At 30.9% G+C, this 12267-nt stretch overlaps 1 protein-coding gene across 1 annotated transcript in view; it reads right to left on the bottom strand.

The window, feature by feature from the left end:
• LOC139091076 (neural-cadherin-like) overlaps positions 1-12267 on the bottom strand; it is a 317601-nt gene that overhangs the window by 178647 nt on the left and 126687 nt on the right. Inside the window, exon 3 of the mRNA XM_070641014.1 lies at positions 11218-11747. Coding sequence (XP_070497115.1) covers positions 11218-11251 — 34 coding nt within the window. The 5' untranslated portion in view covers positions 11252-11747. The remainder of the gene's footprint in view (positions 1-11217; positions 11748-12267) is intronic.

Raw genomic sequence — 12267 nt, 5'->3', positions numbered from 1 at the left:
CTCAATTCATCCAAATTTTAATTTAGCCCCACATTTCTATCTTGACCTTCCACGACAAGCTCCAAAAAAAAATTCAACCAAACATCATCGCCACCCAAAAAAAAACTCAAAATTATCATATTCTCCATTCTATCCATCGTTTCCGTGTCAAAACATATCAAATTGATGAAATAATGTTTTATTCATATTCCAGAAGGATCATCATCCGCAATTGTACAATGTCCAATGCCACACACAAAAATGCGAATAATTTTTTTCTTTAAATGGATGATACTCACCCAGGGAACGGCATTAGGAATGATAAATACGAGAATATTTTTTGAAAAAAAAAAGAAAATGTAAATAAAATTAAGCATAAAACAACAAGAATTTATGATGAATTTTTTACAAGAACCACAGCTTATGCTGTGTACAAAAGGAGATGGAAAAAAATAAATGCGATTTTTATGATTATTTATATAAGCAAAAGAAGAAGGTTTTTTATATATTTTTGGTGGAAACTTCGTGCTTTTGAATTTGAAATAAGTTTTGGAATAAAGGTTCGGAGAAGAAGATTCTGATTTGTGTAGGGTAGACGATAGGAAGTTTTGGTATATTTTGAAATTTTAATTCGATTTTTAAAATTCAATTTTTTCAATTTCTCAAAATTTTCAATAAATTAAATTTCAATAAAACTAAATTTCAGTTCCAATAATTCCAAAACAATACAAATGTCATTTCCTTTAATTCACCCATCCAATACCTAAAATCACATAAATTCTATCCATAATCTTAAAATAATATTCAATTTCACAGCAAATGAACTTAAAATTGTCGTTTTTGTTGTGAGTGAATTTAAGATAAAATATGAAAATTGAGTTTATTCCTTACATCACACACAGATAGACGAGAAACATAAAAACAATCTTTATTTCATTTCTTGTTCAGATCAATTTCGGATGAGCAAGTTTTCGCTAAACAAAAGTATAAAAAAAAGAAGAAAAAGGAGCATAAAACTATGATAGAACATAAATTGTGATCTCTATTTACATCACGTTGGAGATAGTTAATGTAAACGTGGGGGGATGGTAAGATTGGAAACTTAAAAGTTATGAGGATTAGAAATTTGAGGGAAATTTTCAAGTTTCAAGTTTAAATTTGAAGAAATTTTTAAATTTGATGAAGCTTTCAATTTTGAAGAAAATTTCAATTTTGAAAGAAAATTTCAATTTCGAAGTAAAATTTCAATTTTGAAAGAAAATTTCAATATTGAAGCAAAATTTCAATATTGAAGCAAAATTTCAATTTTGGATGAAAATTTCAATTTCGAAAGAAAATTTCAATTTTGAAAGAAAATTTCAATTTCGAAGTAAAATTTCAATATTGAAGCAAAATTTCAATATTGAAGCAAAATTTCAATTTTGGATGAAAATTTCAATTTTGGATGAAAATTTCAATATTGAAGCAAAATTTCAATATTGAAGCAAAATTTCAATTTTGGATGAAAATTTCAATTTTGAAAGAAAATTTCAATTTCGAAGTAAAATTTCAATTTTGAAAGAAAATTTCAATATTGAAGCAAAATTTCAATATTGAAGCAAAATTTCAATATTGAAGCAAAATTTCAATTTTGGATGAAAATTTCAATTTTGGATGAAAATTTCAATATTGAAGCAAAATTTCAATATTGAAGCAAAATTTCAATTTTGGATGAAAATTTCAATTTTGAAAGAAAATTTCAATTTCGAAGTAAAATTTCAATTTTGAAAGAAAATTTCAATATTGAAGCAAAATTTCAATTTTGAAAGAAAATTTCAAATTTGAAGAGAATTTTAAAATTTGAAGAAAATTTTGGAAAAGTTTGAAAAAATATAGAAAAAAATTTAGATTTTAAAATTTTAAAAAAATTGTTAAAAATTAAGTCATTTCCCACCCTTCTGCCCAAGATCGTCTTCAACTTTACTTTATCGTGGATACATAAAAATCAACATAAGATATTCCAACGTGATTGCCACAAACACAACTCAATTTAAAGTTTCTTTTATTCCATTGATTTCTGTTTCAACATTGACTAGCATAAAGTGCAGCATAAAGAAGCTTACGAATCATCAAGAGAAATTCAAATAAGAACACATAATGAATATTGATGGCGCTAAGACGTTGTTAACCCACTTTTTTTTCCCTGCTTTACCCAACTTTCTCTTTTCATACTCGTCCCTTTTCTTTCTTTTTTGCCACGACTCTTATTGTTACATCTATGGCTGTTCTTAGAAAATTTATTTTTCCCAATTGCACATTCAAGCTCGATTTATAAACATACATGCGAGTGCTCTTTATTGAATGTATAGTTAACATAAAAATGAAATCAAATCAACGATTCTTCTTTCTTTTGAAGCTTAAAAATAAGAAATGGAGGGGTTGATGTCAGTGGAAGGAATTCAAGGTGAAATGGATCTTAGTTGGGATTAGTGTTAAGTTTTTGAAATGGGGTAATGGTGTTGAATTTTAATTCTGTAAGATCAGTTTGATGTTACAGTTTAGACATCATTGGCTTCTTCAAGGATGTAGGCATATTATGGAGACTTTGCTGATGATAAAAGGGGTGTAACCAGAGGGAATGGCGTATGATTTACACCAAAAATTCAAAAAAATTGAAAATTTCATCCTAAAATGGGTTTTGACCCCCAAACCTGTAACATAACTTGAAATTTTTTCTTAAAGGCTTATTCAGGGACATAGGCATAATATGGGGATTTGCGATGGTACAAGTGGTAAAACCAGAGAGAATGGGGTTGGATTTTCATCAAATACCCAAGAAAATTGAAGCTTTTGTTCCAAATTGTAGGTTTGGGCCCCTCAAACCCGTAAGATCACTTGAAAATTACAATTTAGACATCATTGGCTTGTTCAGAGACATACGCATATTATGGAGGGTCTGGGTTTGGATTTCACTAAAAACTATTGAAAATTGAAATTTTCATCCCGAAAAATAGGTTTTGATCCCCAAACCTGTAACAAAACTTGAAAATTACAATTTTACACGTAAAAAGTTGATTTAAAATAATTTAAAATCTCTCAAACTCTCCAAATCTTGAATAAAATTTTAAAAAATTAAATATTCCTTAATTTGCTATTTTATCTTCAGTTTAACAGCCCCAATTATACCTATTACCTCTTCCATAGCATTTAAAACTCATGAATTCTATAAAATATAATGATGATCATAAATTAGGTAGTAAATTGCCTCATATCCCACGCGACATTCTATTTTCATTCAATATCACATGAGAAAATAGAAAAAAAATTGTTTATTTTACATCCTGTTTAACTTCACGTCGATGTTCTTTTGTGCTGTATCTAGACGAAATATAGACAAGAAGAGTGAATAAAAAAAAGTCAATTTTTATGTCATGTGGGTTGAGTCCCATTAGAATTTTGTCATTGCTCTTGTTACTAGGACGTTTTTGGGTTGCTATTTGTGAATTTAAGCTTTTTTTAGCTTTTGTGAAGGATTCATTGAGAGAAAAATTTGATTTTTTCGAAAATTGCAACTTTTTTTAAAGGATTTGTTGAAAATTCAAGGATTGCAGGCAAATAACGAAGGTCTGCAGCCTTGGGTAAGCTATAAGTCACAGTCCAAAATTGCAGACTTGTGTATCTATCATGCAGGCCTGCGATTCTTGCCCAAATCAAACTTCCCAATTCTTCAAGAATTTTAAAACATATTTTCAATATTAAGTACAATTACTTGACCCCTAAGATCTCCATATCTTTAATAAATTAAACAAGAAATTGAAATTAAATTCACAAACTCACAAATTCACAAAATTTGCATGAACAAGTCTTTTCAATAAGACATACAAAGTTTAATGAAGGAAATAATATTGATGATATGAATCTTAATTGATATTAAATTTCTTCGATATTCTCATGCATAAAATGCAAGTAAGTCTTTGAGACTACATAAATATGCTCAATAATTGCTGAAAGATGCAACAGAATTTATTTTTGGTCCATTTTATTGTTTTCGGGTTTATAAGTTTAAATTGAAGCATTTAATGGACTATTCAAGGTAAGAAAGTCTTTAATTAAGATAAGGTCTAGTTCAAAATAATTAAAATATTCACATTTGCATTAGTTTTTGTCTAAATTCATTCAATCTCATCATTCAAAGACATCCAGCAACTGTGAACAGTAAACCAAAATAAATTAAACATGTATGCATGTCCAATTCGATATATATCCTCAACATATTGTTTCGATCGTCTCAAATTCATTAAAATAATGATGCATGAAAGTGAGAGAAGAAGTTTTCGGACGAAAAAAACAGAAGACAAAGGTCGAGAAGCTATACAAGCATAAAATTTTTCAGTCATAAAATTTATTCATGATTTATTGAAAGGAGAAAATAAATAAAATTTTATAGCAGATGAAAAAAACTTTATTAACAATTCAATATAGGCAATAAATGTCTTATCAATTATTTAATTCAATATATTAGACCGTAAGCCTTACTATAGCCTATCCGGCATGATATCTCTCATCATTGTCGAATAGATTTATTGATTGAAAGGATTCTCGCATTTTCACATAAAATTTTCATCCGTAACATGAATTTATCAAATATTTATTCGTGGTCCGGCAATAAAAAAAAAGACGAAAAATAAGGAACGAATGCCTTCTTCATGCAGGTGGAAAAAAAGGTCTATCGACATACATTTCTTTCCTTTTTGCTGTGTTGAAGCGATTTACTTGTTAGAATTTTGTTCAAAAAATGTTCACGCAATGAATTCGAAATGTGGACGGACTATTCTATTTCATTTCTTGTAATTTTTTTGCTTCTTATGCAGGTTCTTATGTTATCTATTGACTTAACACTGATACCATTTTTGGGAAATGTTTAAGGGACAGTTTGTTTGTGTAAAGAAGTTGCTTGAAAGGAGGTTCAAGATGGTCATTTCTGGTTTTTGAAGGTGATTGAGAAATTATAGTGATTTTAATGGAAGCATAAGCATAGGCAGGGTTGTTAAAAACAGAATCTAGTGTGTTTTGAAAATATGTCCCATTTTTAAGAAAATGTGTGAATTTTCAATTGAAGTCTGGCTCAGAAGATGACCAAATGTCAAATGTATAGCTTCTCGTGGTATCACCCTTTAGAATTAGATGTGCCGCTGGCGACTGATCTCTGTGTCGAGAGATGTGCTTGAAAGTTAAGATTAATTGTCTACTCAAACAACTCTGCTTGAACCCATGGCACCCTTACAATCAGGATAAGAATGGTAAGATTTACAATCTACAGTCGACGAACCCAACATGCAACAAGAAGTTAACAGAATGCAACTCGACGATCAAACTCAAACGAAGACATCGGAGAATGAGGAACTCTAGTACGGAACTTTTGCGGAATTGAATAATTTTTTTGTAAAAACACATCGGAATTCTGCAAAAATTACCAAAAATTCTTTCAAATTTTTGACTAGTAAGTTCCGCAAAATTACGTTTCCAAAAAAGGAGTTAGCCTTTATTTTACCGTTCTAGCTAAGACTGTCGTGTTTCTCAATTTATTGTTAATTGCAGTGCCTCGAGCTCATAAAACTGGATCCTTTAATTAGTATAAAAATCCGGAATTACCTAATAACAGACCTAACAGGAGTCTAACACTTCCAATACCAACAAATGAATCTTCTCTTTTCTAGGAGAAGTTATTTTCAATTCCCTTAAAAATATTGTCTGAAAACTTCACTACAACTTCTTCAACTTCATATCGAGTAAATCCAAAGTTTATCTGCACTAAAACATAATCCAAATGCGCCAAAAACCCGCAAAACCCGCAAATCCCTGTTATCCTTTTTATCAAATCTACTCAATTCACATTCTTCTTCCTTAACAATTTGTTTATCGTGTCTTTTTTCTTTACAAACAAAAAAATTTTCTTTTTTTGTCTTCTTTATATCGCTTCCAATAGTTGTGAGTATATTAAACATGTGTGACTGTAAATAGCAATAACAATTGCTTAACATATAAAAATTGCTTACATATGAGAGAGATTATATTAAATATATGTTTGGACTGTGAGTTGTATTTCTTATTGGATATAAAATTGAAGTTAATGTTTATTGACATTTTATAAGTGTTTATGACTATTGATTCTTGGGGGGGATATAAGGATATAAGGGTTTGTTATTTAAAAGGATTATTTGAGATAAAATATTGATACCCAAAAAAAATTCCCATTTTTGTCTATCCTTAAAAACCATTTAATTAAAGTCCACAAAAAAAAGTGTTCAGCACATAGGGGAAACAATGTGTCGAAAGTTGGTACGTGATAGAAATTTATTTAGAGTTAAAAATCTTTACAAAAACCTGCTACATTTTAAAATTTTTATTCCCTCAACTCCTGTCCCTAAATAAAAATTACTACTTACCTTTTTTGTGTGCTGCATTTTCAAGCTTCTGGCATCCGTTGCTTTGTACACAATTTTTTCAGTTACGAGTATGGCAACAGGAAATTTTTGCAAATAACTATCAACAACATTTGTTGCCTTAATCACTTTATGACGACAAATTTTCATTTATTTATTTATATTTTTTTCGCCATTCTCGACTTTTGAAAGTTTTGTGCATGAATATAAAAATTTATGGAGACATACGGTGTGAGGGTGGTCGAGTGTTAGTCGCGAGAAAGTTGAGATTGGAGGAAATTATCATTTGAACTCATTTTTGGGTCATAAATTAACAGCTTGGAGTTGAATTTGATTTCATGTGGAGTCAAAATGACTTGTTTCAAGCAGAATTTCAAATCAGGCACCTGTGACAGGCAGAAACTGTTCAAATTCTTGATTATTTTGTAAGAAAAGCCATACAAATTATCAAGAATTTGTTCGGTTTTTGTCTGTATCGGGTACCTGATTTGCAACTCTGGTTTCAAAACTCAGGCACTCCAAAGGTATTGCAGGACTGCACAATACTTACAGAGTACCCAAACCTTGCCTTGTCAATAAAAAATTCGATTCGATTGTGCGTTCTGCTTTAATGTCATTTTAAGGGTCGCTTTACTTGAAAAAAGGATCCAAAACCATGAAAATGGAAGAACCTAGTTGAAGTTGATGGGGCAACTAAGTATCGGAGAATGAAAGTTAATCAGTGAAGGACATCTTGTGTGTTTAAAAAATATTTGGAAATGTCATGAACCATGTGCGCCATGTGCGGTTTCAGTCAAAACTGATTGGCAAGGCGTTCCGCGAAAACAAATGGTTGGCCTCGGGGCTGCCCCCTAGGTTGCCTTCTGAGTTGCCTACTATGATTTATATTACTATACCCCGGAAAGCACCTGTGGTAGAAATGACCTTAACCCAGTCTAACTCTAACCTGAGGCCATATATCCGGCCTCAATCCAGATTCAAATCAGCTTGGAGACTAATTTTCAGACATTTCTCCTCCTTATGCTTTCCGCTTACAATCGCGTTAATTGAAAACCTCAATAAATTATCCTATAAACATCACCCAAAACTGCCCACAATAATTATAAACCGTTGACTTCAGCAATTTAACACCAAAAAAAAAAGTTCACATTAGCTCTGATGATGATTTATTGGCCATAATTAAATCATCTAACAGTTAACATATGCGTTGGAATTAACGTCACATAAATTTAATTGTGGTCATTTTTGAGTTTAAAATGTGTAAAAAATTGCATAAAATCTAACCTTTGCATATGTCATAATTCACGCGATTTCCTTTCATTTTTTTTTGTTCTCATTCACGATCCACATTTCATGTATGTGAGAAGATATATGGTACATGTGTGTGAATGTGGCATTGCATGAAAGGATTAAAATAAGTCATGATAAATGTCTGTGTGGATTTTCCTTTTTTGCATTTTTAAAGGGCATTAACCGTACGTGTTGATGCAATAGATGAGCTTTAATGGATCGACTAGAAGCTTCAAAGGGAAAGTTGAGGTTAGGAGAGGGGATGATCGAATTGAGGGGACATGCTGGCTTTTGGGTACAAAATTTCATGAAAATCTATTGAATATTCTCATGAAAATCAGCAATAAAGTCTGAATTTGGTCTAACCACACCCCAATGTCCCCAAAAATGCGCCTTATCCACCCCACTACCTTAAAATTTTCCAACTTCCCTCCATCTGTTTCTAATTTTTATTCCTTCTTTATTCACTTTTTTTATTCTTATTTAAGCTCACCGCCATCAACCACCACGAGGAGTATCAAGCAAGCAGTAGCTGCATCAGAAGAGATTATTCAAGTGCAGTGAATATTATGCATGATTTATGCAATTAAAGGGAAATATGATTCTCATAAATTATTCATTTTTCACTTCTTTTCAGACTTTTTATTTCTCTCTGTGTCTTGTACGTCTTTAGATTTCTCGATCGCAGTTCCAATCACATACGAATAAGTATAAATGAAGAAATATTGAATAAAAGTTTAATTGAAAAATTTTTTCATTCCGTGTTTTTGAATTCAATTGGGGACATTGAGTGCAATTTATTTGAATTTATATATTTTCATTTATGCGACAAATTGATGAAGTTGAAATTTGAGGTTATAATTCATCAGAATTGGAGATGTGCGGGTGGGGGATGCAGGAATTTGATAGTATTTTCAGGACTGCTGTATTTAAAGCATTCAAATTTGAATTTTTTACAATAAAATTATGAATTAAATTTATCGAAAAATGCGCTTTCGACACTCACCTTTAATTGCTCTCTAACTTGCAAATTCATCCCTCTAATTTCCATTTCATTCCAGAAATTCGAAATTTTGAATATTAAATCATGAATTGAATTTGTCAAAAAATGCGCTTTAATCACACAACCTCAATAACTCTTTAACTTGCCAATTCATCCTCTAATTTCAATTTCCTTTCACTACCATAAAAGAAGAAACTTTCCCAGAATTTTGAAAATAAATTTGACTTGCATGCTTAATTTTTTTTATTCCTTTGTAATTGAGAGAATGAAAATTTTAATTGAGCTCAAGGCGAGCAATCAATTTGTAAAGAAGAACTTTTTTCTCATCTGCTTTCTAGTCTTTTACTTTATTTTTTTTACATCATCTCCATCGATGCTTTATTTCTTCTTGATTACTTCGTTATTTCGAATAGTTTTTTGTTTTTTTTTGGATTGAAATAATCGAATAATCTTTTGATGACTGTGGATAATCAAAGAGCTTGATTGGGAATGTTGGAATTGGAAATTCTGTGAATTCTGAGAATTTTGTGGATTGAAGAGTTGGAAAAGATATTCTGGAAATTATTTGAAATCTAACAATTGGTCTAGTTTATTTTTATTGAAGCAGTTTTGCATAAAATGTGTATTTTGGACTAAGACGCAACAGTTTAGGGGCCGTTCACTTATTACGTTCGCTTTTTAGAGGGGGCCCCCCTAAGTCTAGGATTTTGTGACAGCCTAATCAATAAACTATTTTTGCATGGATATTTTGTAACGTGGAGGGGAGGGGAGATGAACGGCCCCTTAGTATTTTTGCATAAATATTCATAATTTTTCATTAAACTTTTCCAATTTCTGAGTTAGATTTTTAAAAATCTGAAAACCTTAAGCCAGAAACATCAGTAAAACGCTCCTTCATACCAATACTCTTTGGTAACATCTTTAACATCATCACTGCTTTAGCAATATACCAGAAAATGTTATATTCAATAAAATGAGGGGAAAATGATGTTACTAATGCTTATTTATTTCATGTTTGTGTGACTTTCTGGAGAAATTCTAGTCCAATAAACCAAAATTTGAAGTTCAGATGGCGCCACTTATGGAAAGGAAGATTTAAGTAACAAACAAACTTTTATTCGATTTCCCAACTGATTTATTCTTCTCTTGCGATATGTGCCTTTATGCTTGCTAAGAAGTAAAATCTCAGACATATGCTGATTTAGCAAAGAAACTAACTTTTTATGTATGAGATAAATGCTGAATTGCAAATTCTTCCAAAGGACTATGTCTTCGGTAGTCTTGGGTAAGTGGATTACTGAAGCAAAGTCACTCAAGATGTGGAGTCACTCAAGATTGAGAAAGAAAAGCAGAGATAAAATTGTGCTTCTGATGAGTAGTTGAAAGTAAAGTTAAGACACAAATGCATGGAATATTAAGAATTGGTATAAAGATTGTGTTTGATGAGAAATTCAGTGCATGAAATGCTATTCAACGTTTGTTATTTTTGGACATGCACTGAATTTTTGCATCAAACACAATCTTTATACCAATTCTTAATATTCCATGCATCTGTGCCTCAACTTTAACTCCTCATCAGAAGCACTATTTTATTCTCTGCTATTCTTCCTCAAAAAATTGTGTCTAAACTAAGTACTAAACACCCTAGCATGTGTCTAGGCTAAGAAAAATCCAAAAATGAGTCCAAGGATAATTTTGTATCTTTCTCACTTGTGTCTCAACTTTCTGTACTAGATTCCAAAGTTGACTTGAATTCGATGGAAATATTTGTGCAGGTTCCATCAATTATGTTGTAAATATTGTTGGAATTTTGAATTTTTAATTATTTTTAAAGATTAAGGTGGTTTTTTTTTTTAAATATATTGATCAATATTTGTTAAATACTATAAAAAATTCTAAATCATGTAGTTTTTAATTGTAATTTTATAAATATTTAAAAAATTATATGAATATGTCGTAGTAGATTTCAATCTCGCATTATATTATATGAAGTAATATATTTAAATAATTTTAATTCAAAATAAAAGTTATTTTAGTAAAGAAGGAAAAACTGAGGCTGGAAATTTTAATGATCTGAATGGGACATACAAAAAGGAGATGACTGGGGGTCAATCTCCTGTTTAATTGGATATGATTCTTAAATTCTTTATTTTGACCAGGAACCAGCATTGAGATCGAGACAATGAAATTCTTCGCAGTCTTGGTCTCGGTACTAATGTATCTCTTACTTATAGTCAAACCACATATGAAGTTTGCGGATTTAGCAAGAATTCAACTTAAATTCTATTTCTTAGTTAGAGACGTTTATGTCAACCAAAATATATCAAATTTGTAGATAAATCTTAAATTCACTCATCTCTCATTGATTATTCTTAAATTCTTAAACATCAAAATTTAAAGCTGTCTACAACCATGGCTAGCTTTAAAAAGATTCAGCCACGAATCATCAGTTTTCCCTTCCATACTTCATTTTAAGAAAAAATCAAACTTCTCTAAATAAATAAAAATCAGTTGAGTACTCACCACTAAAGATAAAGAGCAGACACACAATATTCATCTGGAATGACTTTAATTTGGTCCTTCACTCCCATCAAAAGTTAATCAAGTCAATGAATGAATGACTTTTCACCGTCGTTCCTAAACTCTAGTTAAATGTCGATAAATCTAGCATCATTTACAGACAAAAAGTATGTTTGAAGTTGCACTTGCTTTTGCACCTTACAGCCTCCAGCTCCAACCACGTCTCTGTGTCTGTTTTAATGTTCTTATGTGACTCTTGTGACTCTCGCCGTCAACAATATTCATTCATTTCATTATTATATCATAATACAGATGTGAATGCTTATGTAATGACATGTAAGTAGCTCTAGAGACATCAATTGTAATTGAAACCTGTCGTTTGCACACAACAATGAGCTTTCGTGCTCCTTTTTTTATATATCCTATCTCAATTGATTCACATTGAATCAATGAATAACGCACTGATGCTGTTACTGCTTATTCCCTCCAAGTGATGCAGCTGCTGCTGCTGTTTTTTTCAAATTCAATTTATTCTGAAATAGACGAAAGCAAGAAAAAAAAGGAATGAAAAGAATGAGATTGTGAGGAAGTGCATATACGTCTGAATGAGTCTGCATAACTAGGATAAAATTGCTTGGAAAATAAATGACGGGATGAATTAAGTGGGGAACAAAAAAAGAATTGATTTTTTTAAAGCATAAAGGGGAATTTTCTGCAGTGGATTGTTGTGGTAGGATTCATCAATAGATGAACTTTAAAGTAATGATTTGAACTGGATTTGATTTAGTAAAATGAATTTTTTGAGTCAATCCAAATTCTCAAACAGGCAAATAGACCGCTTTAAGGTACTGTATTGGTCTTTCTGGATCATAAAATCATAATCTTTGCCTTTTAGGGATTGTCAGTTGTCGCTGTGATATCTTCACTAAATAGCAAGTTTTAGGATCAATGGCATGTTTTTATATATCTGGTATTGTCTTGATTAATGCATAAACTAAGGACATAGCTTACAATAGTAATAATTGTCCTTAAAACTGCTAATACAGGCAAATA

Source organism: Chironomus tepperi, unplaced genomic scaffold (assembly GCF_022539635.2).
Source record: "Chironomus tepperi strain 1889 unplaced genomic scaffold, CSIRO-AGI_Ctep_v1 contig_223, whole genome shotgun sequence".
Classification (NCBI taxonomy): Eukaryota; Metazoa; Arthropoda; class Insecta; order Diptera; family Chironomidae; genus Chironomus; species Chironomus tepperi.
The sequence above is the reverse complement of the archived record's forward strand: the minus strand, read 5'-3'. Positions and strand labels throughout refer to the sequence as shown.